This window comes from Microcaecilia unicolor, chromosome 2, assembly GCF_901765095.1.
Source record: "Microcaecilia unicolor chromosome 2, aMicUni1.1, whole genome shotgun sequence".
Lineage (NCBI taxonomy): Eukaryota > Metazoa > Chordata > Amphibia > Gymnophiona > Siphonopidae > Microcaecilia > Microcaecilia unicolor.
Window position 1 is genome coordinate 405,529,517 of NC_044032.1, and position 23,349 is coordinate 405,552,865.

General features: G+C 40.9%; 1 protein-coding gene across 1 annotated transcript in view; it reads right to left on the reverse strand.

Moving 5' to 3' along the window:
- The window catches only part of LOC115462513 (odontogenic ameloblast-associated protein-like), a 43,427-nt gene that overhangs the window by 18,117 nt on the left and 1,961 nt on the right, over positions 1 to 23,349 (reverse strand). The window contains exons 2-7 of the mRNA XM_030192505.1: positions 20,493 to 20,561; positions 20,311 to 20,352; positions 15,092 to 15,157; positions 5,568 to 5,834; positions 4,577 to 4,624; positions 2,389 to 2,439 (exon numbers count right to left, since the gene is read on the reverse strand). Coding sequence (XP_030048365.1) covers positions 2,389 to 2,439; positions 4,577 to 4,624; positions 5,568 to 5,834; positions 15,092 to 15,157; positions 20,311 to 20,352; positions 20,493 to 20,546 — 528 coding nt within the window. The 5' untranslated portion in view covers positions 20,547 to 20,561. The remainder of the gene's footprint in view (positions 1 to 2,388; positions 2,440 to 4,576; positions 4,625 to 5,567; positions 5,835 to 15,091; positions 15,158 to 20,310; positions 20,353 to 20,492; positions 20,562 to 23,349) is intronic.

Genomic DNA, 23,349 nt, shown 5'->3' on the forward strand with positions numbered 1-23,349 from the left:
TTCACGGGGGCGTGTCGGAAGCATAGCGAAGGCGGGACTGGGGAGTGCCTAACACATGGGCGTCCTCGATTGATAATTGAAAAAAGAAGGGCGTCCCTGACGAGCACTTGGGCGACTTTACTTGGTCCATTTTTTCTTTTGACCAAGCCTCAAAAAGGTGCCCCAACTGACCAGATGACCACTGGAGGGAATCGTGGATGACCTCTCCTTACTCCCCCAGTGGTCACTAACCCCCTCCCACCCTAAAAAAATCTTTAAAATATTTTTGCCAGCCTCTATGCCAGCCTCAAATGTCATACCCAGCTCCATAACAGCAGTATGCAGGTCCCTGGAGTAGTTTTAGTGGGTACTGCAGTGCACTTCAGGCAGGTGGACCCAGGCCCATCCCCCCCTACCTGTTACACTTGTGGTGGTAAATGTGAGCCCTTCAAAACTCACCACAAACCCACTGTACCCACATCTAGGTGCCCCCCTTTACCCCTTAGGGCTATGGTAGTGTTGTACAGTTTTGGGGAGTGGGTTTTGTGGGCTCAGCACCCAATGTAAGGGAGCTATGCACCTGGGAGCAATTTCTGAAGTCCACTGCAGTGCCCCCTAGGGTGCCCGGTTGATGTCCTGGAATGTGAGGGGGACTAGTGCACTACGAATGCTGGCTCCTCCCATGACCACATGGTTTGGATTTGGTCGTTTCTGAGATGGGCGTCTTCGGTTCCCATTATCAGCGAAAAATCAGGGATGACCATCTCTAAGGACGACCATCTCTAAGGTCGACCTAAATTTCACGATTTGGGCATCCCCGACCATATTATCGAAACGAAAGATGGACGCCCATCTTGTTTTAATAATACGGATTTCCCCACCCCTTCACCGGGACATCCTGCGAGGACATCCTCAGGAAAACTTGGGTGCCCCTTTCGATTATGCCCCTCCACGTAAAAGATAAGTTTGAATATTAATGCCTAAATGTTGGCACATAAGTGGTCAACTTACAGTATTTTATAAGTTTGACACCTAAATATGTGACCCACCGATGACCTACCTACATGCACACCCCTTTGCAGTTACGCACCAAAACACTTAGGCACTAACTTATAGAAAGGTGGCTTAGTGCACTTAGGCGTCTGACTGCTGTTTACCCTCATTTGTGCGCCTAACTTCTTTTTCAACACCTGAAGTGAGGCACCTAATTGGCACCTAAGCTGTGGCCCACTACACAGGATTAGGGAGTTTGCACCTCATTCAATCCTGCTTGTCGACAGGAAAAGCACTATTGCTTACTTGTAATAGGGGCTTTCCACAGACAGCAGGACTGAATTGGCACACAATCCCACCCCCTCCCTAACTGTTATTTGTTTCTTTTCTAGCTTTGAAACTAACTGGCGAGCTGAAGAGACTGCTGGTGAGTGGGAAGGATCCATATGCTCAGAACTTTATACTAAGGAGGTTATTCTACAAGCATCCCCACATGTAGATGGTAGCATTTACACATGTAGATTGACCTACAAGTGAAAATGCCATTTTAAAGCAGGGGATGTTTAAATGTGAGGATGTACCATGTTTAGATTTCTAGGAGGTATGGAGATGGTAGTGAGATGGAATGGTAAGGTTAGTCCTACAATATCGACATGGATCCCCCATCTTACAAGGGAAATTCATGGTGATTATAAAAGTAGATGTTGGCATTGCAGCTGCTGCAAAATACACATAAGTGCTTGCTTGATGAGGCAAATGTAAAGACTAAGGTTTGGGCCACCCTGATCACATCCCCTCTTGATGACCATAACAAACATTGGATATCCTCCCTGACCTGCATATGTGAATTCCTCTCCATGTCATTTTTAAGATGCTGAGTTCTGGGGGAGCAGTTCTGTCCTGCACTGTCAAATGATGCCACCTACTTGTGTGCCCTATCAATTTTGCTGTCTACAGACAAAAACTTGTTACAGGTATGCAACATTATTTTACCAGACCACATAAGTGTCTTCTTCAGATGTGACCTACTTATATGGTCTCAAAACCCTATGCAATCCATTATTCTTTTGTTGGTTTTGGTCCATTATAAAGCATTACAGCCTACAGAGACTCCAATTTGTTCAATGAAAAATATGGCTACTAAAACTTTGCAGGATGGACAATTGACTTCAGCAATTATAATCAGTTTCATTTTCTCCTAGGAACCCAACTTGATTTCTCCTCCAAGAGTATATTCAATTCTCATTACGGCACTGCCTAGCTTGCAGTCTATTGTTCTAACTACAAGGCCTCTTCTTCCTTGGTTATTCATTAATTTCTTCTTACCATAACCATGCTTGATAGATAGCATAGCATTTTGTCAGACATAAACAAAGGAATGAAAAGCAATATTGTTTTTATTTGTTTTCTACTTACAAAACCTCCTCGCTGAGGAATGAATCCAAACTGAGTGAAAGGGGGCATGTTCTGTCAAAACAACAACAAAATTCAAATGTTTATAAATATTTTCTATACTGTAATCACAAAATAACTTTCCAGACTAACATGGATCATCAGGATGATCATCATCATTATAAAAATATACATTGCACAAGTATGAACAAATTTAGCTTACAATGGAAATTATGACACACTAACAGCTAAGACACTGAGGGCTTCTTTTACAAAGCCACACTAGCAATTTCCGCTTGGCAACTGAGACAAAGCCCTTAGGAATTGAATGGGCTTCCTCTCATTTGCCGCACCAAGAATCGGTAGTGCGACTTTGTAAAACAAACCCTGTGTTGTTAGTGAGAGTTAATTGTCATGGTAACAGCTTAGTACATAGGGGCCTTAGTTTAGTGCGGCATTCTAGAGAAAACTGGAATCTTCATAGTTGCGATATCAAGGGAAGGACCAACTCAAGCTGGAGCACATTATTATCCAAGACCTTAGGAACCTGTAAAAGAGAAGCCTATGAGGTGGTCTTAAAATCTAAAGTACTATATTATTTTTCTATTAGTCCTTCAAATTGTATCACAACCAACAACTTTCATATGGGCGTCTCTAGCATTTAGCACGCCCTTTACAAAATACTAGCTTAGCACAGATCACCCCGGCATCTAACTTCAGATGCCACTTATTGAATTTCTCCCTCTGTATGTAGGTGTTCCTGCGGGTATACCTTAGCTGGAGTGGATGCAGAATTGTGATATAAGCTCATATTTTATAAAATACATGTGTACATGGTTCTTTGATTTCCCCATTCCCTCGAAGTTATTGGATCTTGACTCTCCCTATTTGTAGACTATATAGGATTAATGTTTTCTTAGTTTTTGGCACAGTAATTAATGTCTTAATTTGATTTAATTTTTCTGTATTAATCTTTTATCCTATTCAATTTATTTTGAATGTAATATAAATGCAAAATAAATAAATACACACATACATACATACATACATGTGTATAAGTGTAGAGTACATGCTGAAATGTGTACCTTTTTCAGAGCAGATGTAAAGTTATGCATTGGCATTTGTGTGCTGTTGAAGCTGGATCGGAGATACATATTTTCATAAAGACAGGTAGGTATCTATGTTGTCTATCTAAAACAGGCTTAAACGAAGCACCTTTACAGACTTCTCACATAGGCATCCTGTTATAAAATCAAACCTGTAAAATTCAGGCACTTCGAAAGAGAGCAACTGCACATAGGCATACTCAGGGATGTAGATTTTTTGGAGCTAGGGCAGCATTGTGATATGCAATTCAACTGTATAAAATGCACGATGTACACACATGGGGGGTAATTTTATAGAAGGACACCTACATACTTTATTTCTTAAGGCAGCATACGTGCTAATTGAGCTCATTTTTGAAGCAGATGGACCTCTCAAAATGCCTAAAAAATAGTCCATTTGCAAAAAAATGACCAAATCATGAATTTTGAAAGGCAAAATTTGGACATCCTAAACTGCAGTTCATCCGGTAGCAATGGGGCATGTTTAGGGCTTGGCTAGAGAAGGCCCAAATTTAGGATATCCAACAGCAATAATGGAAAGAGAAGAAATGCCCAAGGGGTAAAAGAAGGGCACTTTTATCTAGACATGTTTCAATCATGAATCCCCCAGTGATTGCTGTCTCCCTCCCACCCCCCCTAAGAAGTGAAAATGAAAGGGGATACCAGGACCTATGACAGCTTCAGGTAATGTAGGCAAACCCAACACAGCAGCAAGCAGGTCCAAGAAGTAGCCTAGTGGTCAGTGCAAATGCCGCTTTATCTAGTTCTGTTTTGGTGGAAACCGTGAGCCCTCCAAATAGTTGAAAGGGGAAATGGAACTTGATATACCGCCTTTCTGTGGTTTTTGCAACTATATTCATAGCAGTTTGCATAGTATATATATACAGGTACCTGAGGGAATGGAGGGTTAAGCGACTTACCCAAGATCACAAGGAGCCACGGTGGGATTTGAATGGGACATCCATAATTCTCAGCCTGATGCTCTAACCATTAGGCTACTCCTCCAAAACTCTATAAAATATATTCCCTGGCATCTTTCAAGATAAGATCAAACATAACATTTTGAAAATGTCAGTTGACTGGAAAAAAAATAACTCCGAAGTTACCTGGTCCATTCTTGGTGGCATTCCATATGAGATAATGTATGGCATCAACTAATGAAAGAGAATGAAGCCATTAGAGGTGCTAACTAGGAATACTGAAAAGGACGAGCATACTGGAATTGATATTCTATACTGCTAAGTAAGTCAAGGTAAAACATTTTCAAGTGCAAGATTAGTCCCCGTCCTTTACAATGCATGTACACTGCACAAGGTGTTTCATAATTTAGTTTACAAACAGGGTAATTCTATAAACTGGCACCAAAGTCTATGCGCTTCAATGCTTCGCGTTTTGTGCCAATTCTATAATGGTGCCAATATTGCATTATAGAACACTAGTATAAGGTTGGCATTGGAGCGCGCTTGTGTAAGTGCGCTCTTTATAATGCTTAAGTGCTTCCCTGTGGATCTGCAAAGGGGAGTGGCCATGGGAGGAGCATGGGCAGGTGAGGAACATTCCCTTAAATTGTGCACAGTATCAGAAAAAAGTGCGGAATTGCCGAACTCCTTTATGGTACTATGTAAGCCACATTGAGCCTGCAAATAGGTGGGAAAATGTGGAATACAAATGTCACAAATAAATAAATAAATAAATAAACCTGCTGAATCGGCCAAGTTTTAATGGCTTTTTACATTTAGGACAGTTCAAAATAAATGTGCATAGGAAGTGCATTCCAGAGGTGTGGGTCCAAATAAGACAATACTGAGTCTCTGGATATGTCTACAGGTGAGGGAAGGGAAAGAAGAGCAGCTTGAGAGGAGCATATTGACTGATACGGAGTGTAAGGAGAGATAAGGGTAGCCAGATGCATTGGGACTTGAGAGTAGTGGGCTCTATGAATAAGGGCTGGCATATTCCTTACTATTAGAAATATTTATTTACATTTTTCACTATAATTGACACATTATCCCATCTACTCTGAAGTAAGTATATTAATGGATTATTGAGAGGTTCTTGCCCTGCACTTGAAACACAAGCAAGCACATGTTACAGTACCTGATTAGGCTGCTGCTGGTTCTGTTGAGGTATTTGAGACTGCATGGGGTCATGTTGGCCTTGCTGGGTTCCCTGAGGAACCTGAGGAAATTGACCCTGGCCTGGGAAAGGCATCTGTCCTGGGAAGCCAACTGCATTTGTGAGTCGAGCAGCAAATGGTATCCGTACTGCAAACGGATTCTGGGGCATAACAGGGTTCTGTGGTTGCTGCTGTTGCTGCTGAACAAGCTCCAAAATAGGAGGGATGAATGGGTTCATGGTACGCAGCTAAAAAAGTAAAAATACAAAGATACCAATTTATCACAATATTATATGTAGCATTTCATCTAGGCAAAACAATAGAGATTTATTATATTCCCATGTGGAATGTTCTGTGTTTCAGATGGCCACATACAGTAATGCATTCTTCATCTAGATATTTCAAACACAAGGGGAGCACAAAATTATTGGACATTAATCTGAGAAACAAACTACATATGTAATTACACATAATCGGGGGAATTCTATATTTGGTGCCAAATATTAGGTGCTAAATTCAGATCGGAAAAGTGTTCTAACAGATGAAGGCACTGAAATGGGGCAGAAACAGCAGATCCATGCAAAACATTTATAGAATACATTTACAGAATAATGCTTAAGTGCTTCCCTATGGATCTGCAAAGGGGAGTGGACATGGGAGGGGCATGGGCAGGTGAGGAGCATTCCCTTAAATTGTGCACAGTATTAGAAAAAAGTGCGGATCTGCACCCAAGTTGTGTGCCAGGATTTACACTTGAGGGTTGCACGGGGACAGAAATCTAACCCATCCCCGCCAGAATCTAACCCGTCCCCATGGGTAATCTAACCTGTCCCCGCAGGAATCTAACCCATCCCCATCACAAGTAATTTCCTCCACCCCAGCTCCTGGCCTACCCAACCCTTGCCATGCTGCAGTCATCTTGACCCCCCTCCCAAGAAAGCCAAATTCTATATGCAGTAAAAATACTCTGCAAAGACAGCAAATGTACAGATCAGCACAGGAACCAAAGAAGTCCAAATTCAAAAACAAGTCAGAAACAACACAGTTTATACCTAATTGTTCAATCACCCTTAGAATTCACCTTTGGGTTTAAAAATCATGTGCATGTAAGGACTGGATAAATGAATTAAAGCAAAGTTTAAAGCAAATGCCCTTAATATGAAATACTTGGTAGCAATAATGAAACAGTGAAGGACTATTCACATAGCAAGAAGCCTGAGACAACAGATTTACTTTCTACTGAACATAATTAACTTTGCATGAACTTGGTGGCTAATAGTGTGTTGAACTGCAAAATGCTGGCACATTTAGACTGATGATGATGCTGGACAAAACTTCTGCATGAAGGAAGCCCTTCTCTAATTATTCAATACCTCTCTGTGAAAAAGTAGTACTAAAAAAGGCAAGTGTATTTTTATAATATACCACTGCAATCCACAAAACAAAAGAAGCAAGTTCCCACATGCCATCTTTTTCTTTTGATATAGGCACAGGAAAAAAAAGGATTTTAAATGCTCCCAGGTTTCAATCTAATTCATGTTTACTATAGGATATAAATGTCATAAATAAATAGAAACTCAACATTGAACACCTGATTCTTATAATATGATGTCTGATTTAGTGGCCCTTTATCAGGAGAAAATAATCTCTGCACGAATATAACAGTCCTTGGGTGTTCCTATAACCAGCCCCTCTAAATGACACACTGATTACGATTTATAACAAATTATTACTCTACCTATGAAAAGTTATTCTATTATTATACTTCATCTGTGTTCATCCGTATGTTGACAAGTAAGCATGTTTGAAAATATAAGTGAGATTAAATAAAAATGCTACCAACAATAAAGAGTGACAACGTGGATGCAGCAGCTCATTGTTTTGGTTGCTTTGTTTTGAGTGTACGGTGATGATGGCTATGTGAGAAAGGGGAAACAGAGACTCACCTAAATGGCTTTAACTTTTTATCATCCCAACTCCATCCATCCACCTCCCCTCCGGCCCTGGGTGCCCCCCTGGCACATACCTCAAGGCACCCTGATGGACTAGTGACTTCTTTGTGGCAGGAAAGAGCCTCACTCTTTCCTGCTTGTTGCTGCTGATCCTCTTGCTGTCTCTGCTTTGTTTTTAAATGGCTGCCGAGACTTCCAGTGGTAGCCTTGCAAAACTTCAGCGGAAGTCTCACGAGGCCGCCACTGGAAGTCTTGGCAGCCATTTTTAAAAAGCAGACACGAGAGGCTCAATGCCGCAGAAAGGGGCAAGAAAGAGTTGGGATCTTTCCTGCCCTGAAGAAGCCACTAGACCACCAGGGTACCTTGAGGTATGTGCTGGGAGGGCACCCTGCACCTGGGGGAGGGAAGACACTTCTGCAGGGATCCAACAGGACCCAAGTCCATCCCTGTAGATCCCCATAGACCTGGAGGGGATCCCTGAAGATCCCCTCCAGGTCTACGGGGATGTGCAGGGATGGACTCGTGTCCGGAAGCAGCTCTCTAATTTACACCTGGTTTTGGTTGTTGTAACTTCTCATGCCCAAGTTGAGTGTGGATCCCAATGTTATGTGCTATTCTATAAAAGACGCTGATCCCAGAATGCCCATTACAAATACCATTCAGTGACAATTTTTGTTTGGTGCCAAATTTTAAGCCCAATCTTACATTATATCCAAGTCTTATAGTTTGCCAAATACCACATCAGGTCTAGGTGACTTACAGTTAAAGAAGCCAGAGCACAATCCAGGAATAACAGCAAAAATGTAAAAAAATAAATAAATAAACATTCAAACATATTCTGAAAATTCCATCAACAATCTAGAGACAGATATTTACAAAAAAGAAAAGTTTTAAGCCTTTTCTGAAATATAAGATAATGATTACATGATCTAATCTCAAAAGGCAAGAGAATTCCAAGCTGTTACAATCTGGTAAAACAACAAAAGAGAATGCTGTCTATCAGTTATCTTACTCACATTTGGGTAACATAATAGTAATGAATTTCGTGTAGAATAAAATTTACTAGGCCCCTGAAGAAATGCTAAGCTTGACATGCAGCAGGGAGCTTCACTATTGAATATTTTAAAAATCATAACACATAGTTTAAATTGCACAATAGCAACTAGTGGAAGCCAGTGAAGTTTAACGTAAAAAGGAGAAACAGAATCACATTTATACAGTTGAAAAAACAGGCGGACAGTTGAATTTTGAATAATTTGAAATTACTTAATTGCCATTTTTAGCATCCTGAATAAGTAATATTTCAATAATAGATTTTTGATAAAATCAGAGTCTGAACCAAAAGCCTGGAAGTAAAGGAATCAAAACATTTCCTAATGGGGCTCTAGTGAGCACTGGAAGAGATGGCTACTTAGTTGGTGAGTTCCTGGAGACTTCTTTCCTCCACATAACTCTCTTCTTTAACCCTCAAATTTCAATCTATAACCACTTACAATTAGTATGGCATTTGGCAAGTCTGGAAAACAAGACACTTCTGCATTGTTCACAATTGGTAATAGAGAAATAGATCTGACACAGTTTCACCATTGAAATGCGAACTGAGTAAGGGCAGTGATCTTACTTTAAATTCTTTCTTAAAGAGATGCATTTATTAAAATCATTATGTACCAACATGAAAGAAGATACAACTGCAATAAAAGCTGAACTTTCTGAATTGAGATCTGATCTGAGTTTTTATTGTTCATGCATTGAAACCCTTGATATCAAGGCTGGTGTAGCAATAGAAACTATTACAGGCTTACAACACACCACTAAAGCTGTGAAACACTTTGAAAAAAAAAAAACCCTGGATGATATGAATAATAGTGCACAAAGGAATAATATCCATAATCTGTGCATTCCTATAAAGATTTTGAAGACCTTATTCTGCATTTAATATTTCAGAGAGATTTTGAAATTGAATGTGTACATAGAATTCCAACACAACACAAACAACAAGAGAGATATCCCAGACATTGTTTTATAAAAGTTTTGCATTATACGCATGTGGTCTAAATTATGCAGAAAGTGCGCATTAAATCTCCTATTAAATACGAGGGTCACACGCTATTATTCTTACCTGATCATAATAAGACGACAGTCCATAAAAGGAAACAATTTTTAGATCTTTGATACACGTTTTGGATTATTCTGGCACGTATGCGCATAACTTTGTTTAATTGTACAAAAATTGTTGATGATCCAAAACATTTGGAGGTTTTTTGAATGAAAACTCTTCTGTGCATATGGAGGCAACTTGATCATCCTAAAATGCTTGAGTGAGGGTTTTCTTGAATTGCCTTTTCTATATTACCTTACTTTTGCCAGATGATTCAACACTTTAACTTGAATGATAGATTACATTTTTTTTATATCTTGTTGTACTATGCAAGTTCTATACCTTAATGATATTATGCACTGATAGTGTGATTATCTGCTCCATTGTATTCCTTTTTCTACCTATTTAGCATATCTTTTTGATCTTGGTTTATGGATTGCATTGTACTTCAACACTAGTTGTGGAACACTGAAAATATTTTTGCATTATGGTAGATTTATACACAGGAGGCCATCTTATTTTGCTGTCTCTCCACACTGGGGGTTATGTGCACTGTTGTTTCTAGTTTTTATGATAGGTTTGACTTATTGAATGAGCTTATTCATATGTTATTTGTACTTTTTCCCTTCATTGCTCAGAAATTTTATATTTTTTACAGGATAAGCGTTGCCTATATTTTGTGGGTTGTCCCAATCCTGACTTTTAAGTTACAACGATATTAATTTTATGTTATTATGTTATGACTGTACTTTTTCAGGAGACATATCTTACTGATGTGAAATCTCTGAAATCAAAAAATCATGGTCCTTACCTTCTATATTCTCACTTGCTGTGCACAAAAAGTGTGGTGTCTTAATTCTATTAAGACAGAGGACAGATGTTGATTATTGTCACAAGTTGTTGATCCTAATGGTTGCTGGGTTAAGATCACATTTGTGGATATAGGACATGCTGGACATGAACCTAAAGGACAGGACTGATATGGCAGCCTAACAGTTATGAGTAAAGCTAGGCCTCACAGTACAGGTCAAGAGGGCAAGTTACTGAGAAGCTGGTTAACAAGGGTGACACAGAATATCATGTACTTTTCTGCTTATGTTAAGGAAAAATAAGCTGACATTAACAAATAATAGAAATATGCTTTGCTGGAGAACATGATTAATAACTTTGTTGATGCAAGGGGAATTTTCTGTAAGGGGAAGTTTCTGTTAATCACGGAAGCAGATGGGTGGAGAAACACAAATATGGTTACAAGGAAGATGATTTTGCAAAGCAGAATGACTTGCTGATGTTAAGTAAAAATACTATTATATGATGAATCTGCAATAACAATTTGATTGACTTGTAACCCATTGTAACCCAAATGAAATATGCTATGGCATGATGATTTTGCAGTTTCAATGATAAGTATATGGGACATGAAGTTATAAAAGTTAGAACCATGAACCAAAGTAACCAACGAACTGATGTCAGTGATCACGCTTGTGTCACGGTTAGTCTCTCATATGAGAATTGATTATACTACTCAGCTTATCTGATTATATCCTGTACCATTACATTGCTTGGTAAGTAAAAATAAATGAGTATTCTCATATATCCGTAGCCTTCTGTATCTTTTTGTCTCCTCACTTGGTAAATGATAAGTACAGATATTGTCTGGAATGGTGGACACTCCAGGCCATAGATAACTGGTTGTTTGTTACGTGGGGAAGGCAAAGAGACCTTACACATTGAAACTGGGTGCTTTTTCCTTATCTATTTATCACAATTAGGGCCCTTTTTACTAAGCAGCACTAACAGCACGGTAGCAGTTATAGCACACGCTGATTAGCATGCGGTAAATGCTAAGTCGCCCTTAAGAACATATGGATGACTTTAGCATTTGGTACAAAAAACACTAGCCCTGTTTGGTTGCATAGATATGTTATGCTGTCTTGAGCTTTTCTGCGTAAAATTGTCCTGAGTATTATCTAGCGCTATTACATCAGTAAGAAGGGAAGATTAGCGGTTCTGAACAGCAATGCTTTATTTTATTCGCTATCTTTTATAACGTGTTTTTAATATCAGAAAAGTGTAGTTTGCTGTCTATAGAAGGTAAACATTTATTTTCAATAAATTTATCATATTTTCAAAAAAAAGCGATCTAGGTTAGTAATAACGATTCTGACTATGATATTGGTAAGCACTTAAAACATATTTGATAATACGTTTTTTACCACTATAAGCTTAAAAGGAAGTTTCTATAAGTTATCATATGATTAACCCTTGAAGATTTCATTTTATTAGAGTACTTACATTTCTATACAATTTCATTAGGTTTCCACAATCTTTACTATGACAATCTTTTGTAGACACATATATTCCTTCTACAATTGGATAGAATTAGAAATCAGCATACGGTGAGAAGGTAAATTATATATTTCTTTTTATTCCATACAGTTAACAGGCTTTGTTAACACAACATAAGTTGTTAGTTTTTTAGTTTTTCTTTATGTTTTTGGATTTTCGCAATGTGTAATATTAGATACTGCTCATATAAAATTTTATTTATATAAAAATTTATTTTAAAAATTGTTAATACTTAACTTGATATTAGGTTCTGTTATTGAACATTGTTTTCATTTTTATTAGTTCTTAAATGATTTACTGTGCATTGTTTATGGCCCATTGCGCTTGATAATTGGTAGGGATATATATATATATACAATCCTGTGTACAGTCAATAGAATATAATTAAAAAAGATTTTTGTTTCAATATTCATATATTATTCCTATATCATGAACGTTTCTAGAAGTATGACTGTTTCTGATCTGTAATAGATTTGTTAAGTCAGTACTTGTTTACTGTATTTGGTTTTATGTTAATTTGATAACATCTCTTGCAATAAGATTATGTTTTAGATATTTGTATTGTCTCTTTATATTACTATATAAACATGTTATTATCTATTTCACATTATTTATGTGTTTTGATTTGTATAGACTCCTGACGCATGCCTGTACGGCTGAAACACAGCTGTGTCGAATCCTTTTCTCCCTCCTATCTTTTGGCTAATAAAGTTGATTTTTTAATTTTAACAACCAAAGTGTTGTCTTTTTAATGTAATTTTTATCACTTTATGTATTTTTAAATACATATTTTATGATTATTTTTAAATTTTGATGTTTTATATTTTTTATTTTTTTTGTTCCTGTTAGTTATCTTCGCTGTTTTGTTTTTTGTTGACTTTAGCATTTAGCACATACTAATTTTATTGTGCGCTAAAAATGCTTGTGTGGCTTAGTAAACAGGGCCCTTAGATTCCTAATGGTGATCAGCTTGAATTTTTTCATGCATTAGCCAACCAACTCTCCACTGATACTGATATTCCATATATAATTGGAGGTGATTATAATATGATTCTAGACCCTACATTAGACAGATTATCTAAAGTGGCATGAACTACATAATTTGATAAAACATTTTAATCTTTCTGATCCATGGTGACTTTTTCATTCAACAGATCAAGAATATACTTTTGATTCTCCGCCGCATTCCTATTACTCTTGCATTGATTTTTTTTTTTTTTGGGGGGGGGGGCTGCACATTAATTGCATTAACGTGATTAACACATTAATTATTAATTGTGATTAAAAAATGTAATTACAATTAATAATTAACCTTCTGCCTCACTCCTGCTGAGCATGGTCTGGCATCCTTCCCTCCCTCCCCTGGACTGCCGGCGGCTCTCTCTCCCCTTCACTTCCCACCTGGTTTACTTTTTCAGTTTATAGTAAGTCTTCGGCCGTGCAGCAGCAGCAGCCGTACTGAAAAGCTGCCTGCAGCCTACACCTGGCCTTTCCTCTGACCCATCCCAAACAGGAAGTTGCATCAGGGGAACGGGAAAGATCAGAGGGAAAGCCTAGTGCAAGCCGCAGGCAGCTTTTCAGTATGGCTGCTGCTGGGCCAAAGACTTACTGAAAAGGTAAAATGGGTGGGAAGGGTGGCCAGGAGAGAGAACCTTGGGTGGCCAGGGGGGAGAGAAAGAGAACCTCGGGTGGCCGGGGGAGAGGGAAAGAGAACTTCAGGTGGCTGGAGGGGAGGAGAGAGAGAACAAGAACATTGGGTGGCTGGGGGAAGGGAGAAAGAACCTCAGGCAGTGCTAAAAGGGGAGGGAGAGATGCTGGGCTGTGCATGGGGGAAGGGGGAAATAGGGAGAGATGCCAAATTGATGGAGAGAAGGATGGAGGGAGGGAAGTGGAGGAAGAAGAGAGAGGGAGAGATGTTAGGCTCAGAGAGAGAAAGAGAGAGAGAGAGAGAGAGAGAGAAAGGATAATTTACCTGGGGTAGAGAGTCTGGAAAGAAAGAAGAAAAAGAGGAGGGGAGGTTGGGAGAGTGTGAAGAGAGAGAGAGATAATGGACCTCTGGGGGTAGAAGAGGACAGAGAGAGAGTTGGACATGGAGGTGGGAGAAAAGAAGATGTTTGGCATAGGCACAGGAAATGGGAGGGAAGGGGAAAGGCCTTGAAGAACTCCTTTGGGGGCTCAGGCTCCCTCCAGAGCTGCAGTACCTGTTCAATAGCTGGTGAGGTAGCTCAATCCCCGCTAGCCAAAGAAATCCGCTGCCTGAGTCACCCTCTTCCTCCTCGTTCGTGCATGAACTGAGCATGCTCTGGGAGTGCTGGCATCGGTGGCTGGAGGTACCCAGCTGACTTCCTCTCTTCTGAGGCAGAACAAGGAGGAAGGGGACTGCTTTGGTAGTGGATTCTTTCGACTGGCAAGGCTTTTGGCATCCCCACTAGCAAATTTTTTTTTTATATTTCATAGATCATCACCTATTAATTTGGAATAATACTCTTTTTTAAAGTTAATTTATATTTATAAACATGTATTGCATGACACCAATCTAACCTAGTTTCTTCACAAGGGTGTTTTTCCATATTGTATTTACTGCCTGAAACCCTTGTGTTTGTTTTAAATTTGACTTATAGTGAAGTATATTGCAGTTTTTTTTTTTAATTCTGCTAAAACTATAACATATTAAAAATACTTACTAAGGGGTCCTTTTACTAAGCTGTGTTAAGTGCTAATGTGCAACTAAGGCAGCTAAAAATTGTGTGCCACAGATTGCATTCAGGCGTCCAGCGATAACTGCCAAATTAGCATGGTCCAATTATGCAATTAAAAAAATATTTTTTTTGAGGGGGCGGGTCAGGGGTGGAGAGTGGGAGTTTCTGCATTAAACAGCGCATCTATAATACCATGTGCTATCTGGTTAGCACAGAAATACCAATTCAGTCCTTATCATGTATAAAATGCGTGGCAGTAAGTGCTCACGTGGATGATGTTCTGGATCCTGGGAGTTGTGGATAATAGAAGTGATTTGTTCTGGATAATGAGAGTTTATGGAAAAAGGAACTTTGAATAAATTTCTTTACTATATAGACAAAAGATTTGATAGTTGGTATAACTGTACCTGTTGCAGTGGTGGCACCAGGCCACCTGCACCGGCACCCAATCCTAAGCCCAGGCCTACAAGCAACTGTGAAAAAAAAGTAAAGAGGATATGAAACAAAGAATAAAATATTTGTTTAAAGAACATAAACATATTACAAACAAATTCACCATTCCTCCTCTACTTAAGAAATTATGGACAATATATGGGGGAGAGCGGACAGTCAGTGCTTTAACTTAAATGCCAGCCATGGCATTAAATTGCTATACATTCTGTGTCAAATTATGTATAGCCAGTGTCACTAAAGATAGTGATTTGCCACTGATTGCTGCCTCTGCTGTCCATTTAGTTTAGTCCTGTTATTCAGTAGGCCTAAACTAAATGCAGCATGATTTGGGTTTCTGCCAGGTACTTGTGACCTGGCTTGACCACTGCTTGAAAAACAGGATACTGGGCTAGATGGACCATAGGTCTGACCCAGTATGGCTACTCTTATATTCTTATGTAACTTCTCTCCACCCCTTCACTATATAGATAGTGCTAAGGCAGTTAGACATTATGTTCATTGTAGCATTATCCATATACCCCCATTATTCTCAACTTAAGGCCATCTATGGCTCCTCTTTTCCTTATCTCAGCACTCAACTGTGGAACGGGCTGCCTCGTGAGATCAAATTCACTTCAGATCACCCGACCTTTAAGAAGCGTCTCAAGACCTTCCTTTTTGGCAGAGCGTTTACCACGAGTCCTGCAGGAGCTGCAGCCTTTTAGCCCACAGCTCACTCCGTGACTCCCTATCACACACCCTCTCTTCCTTTCCCTCATCAGTCATCTCTTTCTCCCTCCTGTGGCCCTTGTCCACTATACTTTATGTTATTGTATTATGGTTTGTTTATTTACTATTGTATGCCACATTGAGCCTGCCCATGGGCGGGAATATTGTAGGATATAAATGTTATAAATAAATAAACTTGGTGCCCAAAACTAAGTGCCAATTGCATATGTAAATTTATTACATGTGCAAGTGCTACTTGAACATTAAGCCCCCCTCCCCCACTCTACCAGAATTAAAAACTGAGACCCCCTTTTACTAAGGCATGCTCACGTTTTTAGCATACCCTAAAATTGGGCGCGCGTTAAACGTTAGAGATGCCATACATTCCTTTGGGCGTCTCTAACGTTTAGCGCGCGCTAAAAACATGAGTGTGCCTTAGTAAATGATCCCCTGAATACCTTAGCGGGCAGGGTTCCTCAAGTCCTACCTTCTGAAGACATCTTCAGCCCACTGAACCCCTGAACCATCAGAGAGCATCATGGCAGTCAGCTGCAGCAGTCCCAGCTGCCAACATCAGCACCCTGTACATGCTCAGTTCTCTTCACTTGGCAGGACTTGGGGATTCCCCTCCAGACAAACCAATGGAGCGCCTCTATTGCATAGGCTTCAGCCAAAAAAGGATGGGGTAGGTTTTCCTAGGCCCCACCTGTGTCTATGCCACTGCCCTCAACTTTTAAGGGGCAAGGCTTTGGGGAAGAGGAGGTTTCATTCCTTTAGTCTTATGCCAGGACTAGAGGGGCATCAAACTCATTGTGCCACTAGAGCATTAAAGTCCTCTGAGGGAGGAGGTCCATGGAACCTCCAATTCAGGCTAGTCAGCCCTCTATTTTTTTCAAGCTACCAAAAGAAGGATGTTTTTCTTTTTTTTAAAAAATGTATACATTGCGAAAGGCCTGAAAACGTGAATGCTGTTTAAAAATACCATCCTGGAGGCCCAGGCCAAACATATCCCGCGAATTAGAAAAGAAAGACGGAAGTCCAAAAGACAGCTGGCTTGGTTGAAAAGTGAGGTGAAGGCAGCTATTAGGCTAAAAGAAACACCTTCAGAAAATGGAAGAAGGAACCGTCTGAAAATAACAAGAAGCAGCATAAGGAGTGTCAAAGCAAATGCAAGGCACAGATAAAGAAGGCCAAGAGGGATTACAAAAAAAAAGATAACATTAGAGGCAAAAAAACATACCAACATTTTTTTTTCGGTATATTAAAAGCAGGAAGCCGGCAAAAGAATCGGTTGGGTCGCTGGATGACAGAGGGGTAAAAGGGGCGATCAAGGAAGATAAAGACGTAGCGGAAAGATTGAATGAATTCTTTGCTTCGGTCTTCACCGAGGAAGATTTGGGTGGGATACCGGTGTCGGAAATGGTATTTCAAGCGGACAAGTCAGAGAAACTTACTGACTTCACGGTAAACCTGGAGGACATAATGGGGCAGTTCAGCAAACTGAAGAGTAGCAAATCTCCTGGACCGGATGGTATTCATCCTAGAGTACTGATGGAACTGAAAAATGAGCTTGCGGAGCTTCTGTTAGTGATATGCAATTTATCCTTAAAATCGAGCATGGTACCGGAAGATTGGAGGGTGGCCAATGTAACGCCGATTTTAAAAAAAGGTTCCGGGGAGATCCGGGAAATTATAAACCGGTGAGTCTGACGTCAGTGCCAGGGAAAATGGTAGAGGCTATTATCAAAAACAAAATTATAGAGCACATCCGAGGACATGGATTACTGAGACCAAGTCAGCACGGCTTTTGTGTGGGGAAATCTTGCCTGACCAATTTACTTCAATTCTTTGAAGGAGTAAACAAACATGTGGACAAAGGGGAGCCGGTTGATATCGTGTATCTGGATTTTCAAAAGGCATTTGGCAAGGTGCCTCATGAAAGGCTACAGAGGAAATTGGAGGGTCATGGGATAGGAGGAAATGTCCTATTGTGGATTAAAAAACTGGTTGAAGGATAGGAAACAGAGAGTGGGGTTAAATGGGCAGTATTCACAATGGAGAAGGGTACTTAGTGGGGTTCCTCAGGGGTCTGTGCTAGGACCTCTGCTTTTTAATATATTTATAAATGATTTAGAGATGGGAGTAACTAGCGAGGTAATTAAATTTGCTGATGACACAAAGTTATTCAAAGTCGTTAACTCGCAACAGGATTGTGAAAAATTACAGAAGGACCTTACGAGACTGGGAGACTGGGTGGCTAAATGGCAGATGATGTTTAATGTGAGCAAGTGCAAGGTGATGCATGTGGGAAAAAAGAACCCGAATTATAGCTACGTCATGCAAGGTTCCACGTTAGGAGTTACGGACCAAGAAAGGGATCTGGGTGTCGTCGTCAATAATACACTGAAACCTTCTGCTCAGTGTGCTGCTGCGGCTAGGAAAGCGAATAGAATGTTGGGTATTATTAGGAAAGGTATGGAAAACAGGTGTGAGGATGTTATAATGCCGTTGTATCGCTCCATGGTGCAACTGCACCTTGAGTATTGTGTTCAATTCTGGTCGCTGCATCTCAAGAAAGATATAGTAGAATTAGAAAAGGTGCAGCGAAGGGCGACTAAAATGATAGTGGGTATGGGACGACTTCCCTATGAAGAAAGACTAAGGAGGCTAGGGCTATTCAGCTTGGAGAAGAGACGGCTGAGGGGAGACATGATAGAGGTATATAAAATAATGAGTGGAGTGGAACAGGTGGATGTGAAGCGTCTGTTCACGCTTTCAAAAAATACTAGGACTAGGGGGCATGCGATGAAACTACAGTGTAGTAAATTTAAAACAAATCAGAGAAACGTTTTCTTCACCCAACGCATAATTAAACTCTGGAATTCGTTGCTGGAGAACGTGGTGAAGGCAGTTAGCTTATCAGAGTTTAAAAAGGGGTTAGACGGTTTCCTAAAGAACAAGTCCATAAACCACTACTAAATGGACTTGGGAAAAATCCACAATTCCAGGAATAACATGAATAGAATGTTTGTACGTTTGGGAAGCTCACCAGGTGCCCTTGGACTGGATTGGCCACTGTCGTGGACAGGATGCTGGGCTCAATAGACCCTTGGTCTTTTTCCAGTGTGGCATTACTTATGTACTAAGCTCCCTTTTATTCCACTGAATCTTACCTACATTTTTCCATATGTTCCCCTCACTCAAGCCTATCCATTCCCCTTTTGCTTAGTCCCCAGTCTTTCATTAACTCTTTCCTCCATCATATAACATCTCCTCTCTGTTTCTTTCTCTCCCTTCCCCCCCCCCTCCACTATGCAGCATCTCCTCTTAGTATCTCTTTTTCTTCCCCACCTAAATGCAGCATCACCACTCTATCTCTTTCTCCCCTTGCCAACCAGCATCACTACATCTCTCTTTCTTTCTCTCACTTCCCCATATCCAGCATTGCCCCATCTTTCTCTCTCTTACCTGTTATCCAGAATTGCCCCATATCTCTCTCCTCCCCCATTCACCATTACAGTGTCTTTTTCTCTTCTACCCCATCAAGCATTGTGATCTGTCTCTTTTCCCCCATCCATCATTGCTCTCTCTCTCTTCCATCCAATTCAGCTTCACCCCATCTATCTCTCATCCCATCCACCATCTCCCTGTCTCTCTCTCTTCCCCCATCCAGCATCTCACCCTCTTCCTCCCTATCCCAAATCAGCCCCTCTCTCCTCCCCCGTACAGCATCACCTTGTCTGTCTCTCTTCCCACCCCGTACCAAGCATGCCGCGTGACCGGCAGAGCAGCAGCAGTGCATACAGGAAAATGGTCCCGCGTGCTTTCAATTTGTTCTTATTTGACATCGCTGCTGCTCTGCCGCTGAACTTGAAAGCTGTAAAAAGATGATCAGGAGAGAGGGGAGGAAGAGAGACCAGTGAAGGGACTGGGTCCAGCAGCAAAATAGGCGTCATTTTTATCCAAATCTGTTTGGGAGAGCAGTTGCTCCCCCTGTGTGTCCCCTAGCTACGCCACTGGGGGGGGAGCACTTCCTGTCACCCATTGAGGTGGCAGTAAGGGCTCCCGCGGTAACACGCAGCACTGCCCGATTACCGCCGGATAAGCACCAGCGCTACAAAAATAGAAAATATTTTTGTAGCGACGGAAATGGTGCATGCTGGGGGTGGGAACTACTGACGGGCTCCTGTGGTAGCCCGACGGTAGTTCCAGATTGGCGAGCGGCAAGCCCACTGCCACACACCAACCCTTTAGTAAAAGGGCCCTAAATGAATAACCTAATTTGTCGGAAAATTTGATTGATGTATCCATTATCATAAAATTTTATTTCACTTCAGATAATCTTTCTGGTTCATACAGCTTGTATATATGTTAATGCTCTACTGTTAAGAAGAGTTTTCAGTTTTAAACATATTTTGAGATTTAAACTTGAAAATGCAATGCTTTAGAAAGGTGTTAGGCAGACCTCATTGCTGGCACTTCCAGATGCAAAGCGTTGTGGAATAAGCTGAAAAAGAAAAATCAAAAAGATATATAACAATGATGGTTTACTGTTCAGATTACATATGCAAATTCTGTATACATGTAATATGCCAAAAACTATCATGCACATAGCATGCAGCATCTTAGCCTGAGAATGGTACTTACTGGTAACGCAAATGCTGTTCCAAATAAGCAAACAAAAAGAGTCACAATCTTCATCTTTCAAGAAAAATGCTGAAAAAGATTAATAAATGTTTTTCAGTGACATTTGTCTTTATTTTTACAATTATACTGATACTACTGTGCAATTGAACTGATTAAAGCTGAAGGATAATGGATCCCACAATCAAAATGATGAAAACAGTCAGGAAAGGCTCCTGGCTGTTCAAATTACCTGTCCGGGGCTAACTGGGCATTTTAAATGGCACTTAACTGCATAATGCTGCTGAAAATGCCCGGTTAGCGCTCAAGCTGAAACCAGCTATTTTGTAAGTGTTCCAGGGGTGAAGTCAGCACTTAGCCAGTTAAGTGCCAATATTCAACACTTAATCGGCTAAGATACTACAGAAATAGGACCACACAGGGCTGCTGAGAGATGGGGCAGAGCCTGGAGCAAACAATCTTAAGGGCCCCCTGTGCCCTCCCCCGCAGTGCCATCCTCGCACCCCACACCCCCACTTACTGCGTCTGCTCCCTTGGTCTGTCTTTTCTCTCCTGTTCCTGTGTTCTGAGACCCAATTTATCGTGTTAATGCGTACTGTGCTCTGTTCCACAGGTCCTTATTCCTGCCACGTCCCCTCCTGCCTATGCGGAAACAGGAAGTACTTCACAAGAAGGAGGTGGGACAAGGCAGGAAGAAGGACCTGTGGTGGAAGAGCAGAGTTAACACATTAACACAGGTCCTGGGCCTGGCACACAAGAGAAGGAGATCAATTCAGCCTTCTTCTATCTGTGTGTGCCTGCCTGCCTGCATCAGAAGCCTTGCCGGCACCGGGCCCACCTTGGAGGCTGAGCCCAAGAGAATCTTGCTCCTCCTACCCTCCCTCTCAGCGGCCTTGGGACTACATAAAAAACAGACCTATCTTTATGCAATTCTTCATAGCTGGTTACGTGCCGATTATCGCACTCAATTGGCTATGTTTTCACTAGCGCCATGTACCTAGAAATTCAATGCCAGTGCCCAAACATGGCCTGGCATTGAATTTCTAGGTATAGTGTTGGTGGCTGTTGGCAAAACACTGATTTCTGTCAGCTGAATATCGATCCCCATGGTTACTAAACATTTTCCCATAGACACAAAATTGAGAAAAACATTGAGGGCCATATTTTCTAAACTGCGTTAACTGTTAAGGCAGCACAGTTAATGCCACATGAATAATGTAGCTGAGTGCATTGCATTATCAACAATGAAGTTACGGTGGTAATGACATTTTCTATGCATTAAATGAATGTGAAACAGCTGGTGTCATTGCCTTAGAGTTAACACAGGCTTTTTAAAGTTACTACGCTCAGTAACTGCAAAACCTGACTGCAGTTTAATAGAGCCCTTATTAAATATGTCCTCTTAATATAATACTTAAAGGGGCATTTGTGAAAGAATGTCTTGCTCATAATGTCCCCCAAAACGACCATCTCGCAGCCATTTTTGCGAGAAAAAACATTAAGATTTCCTGTTCAAAAATACATGAGAAGGAAGTTCTTGAAAACATCCAAAATGAACAGCCATTTCCCAAAATGAAACATCTGTCTGGCATCATGTGTACAAAAATGAACATATATGATGCTGAAGAGCAGAGGGGCAGCCTAATGGTCAGTGCAGTGGACTTTAAACAACGTGACCCAGATACAGATCCTACCTTAATTCCATGATGTTATTGTGAGCCTTTTAGGAACAGATAAAAACCTACTGTAACTAAAGGTACACCACTACAACAGCCATCAAGCTTGCAGGTGTCTTATAAATTCAGAATCAGTAAGTATTTCTATGTTCCGGGGGGGGGGGGGGGGGGGGGGGCTCACATATTTAAAAAGAAAAAAAGAGTTAAAGTGGGAGTTACACCTGGGTCCTGTTGTTTAAATTCCACTGCACTGACCACTAGGCCACTCAGTGGTGTAGCTAGTAGGGCGCAAAGGGAGCGACTGCTCCCCCAAATGGACTGGAGCCGGCACAGGCGCCTATTTTTCACGCAGTGTGCCATGCCTATGCAGTAAACGTGTGCCAATGCAATCTTCTCTCTGTTCCCACCCCCCACCCCCGACAACACAACCTGGCTATGCTTCTGAGGCAACTCCTTACACTTGCGTGCTGCTCTATTAGGAATGGCCATAATACCTGAAGCTGTCAGAGCCTGGTATCCACTGTCAGTTTCACTTCTTGGGGGGGGGGGGGGGTTGGAGGGGTCATGCTTTCATCCCTCCAGTGGTCAGTTGCTCAAGCAGGGCACCTTTCTGTACAATGGACATGATTGAAATACAAACTTCCTCCTTTTTTGCCTTGGACATTTCTTCCCAATCCATTATTGCTGAAAAACATCCTAATTTTGGGCCTACCTAGTCCCACCCAAAACACACCTCCAACAAACCCCTATAATGGAGGTAATAGGCATGTAAAGCTCTCTCATACATATTCATTGCAGATATCCTGAAAACCCGACTGGCTGGAGCTCCCCCAGTACAGGTTTGAGAACCACTGTTCTAGACATTTATGTGCATAATGGATGCAAATAGGGATACCTAGATTACAGACCTGCCCTTTTGAAGGGCACTTCTTATAATCTACGTGCTTGTATTCATACATCCCTTGTGCATGTAAATGATTAGAATACTAGCAGTTCCACGTGTAAGTGTACACCAGGTTGCTCAACATTAGTCCACGAGGTTCGTATTCCAGTTGGGTTTTCAGGATTTCCCCAGTGCATATGCCTCCATTGTATGCAAAAGATCTCATGCATCTTCATTGTGGAAATCCTAAAAATCCGACTAAGTTGTAGACCTCGAGGAATGACATTGAGCACCCATAGTG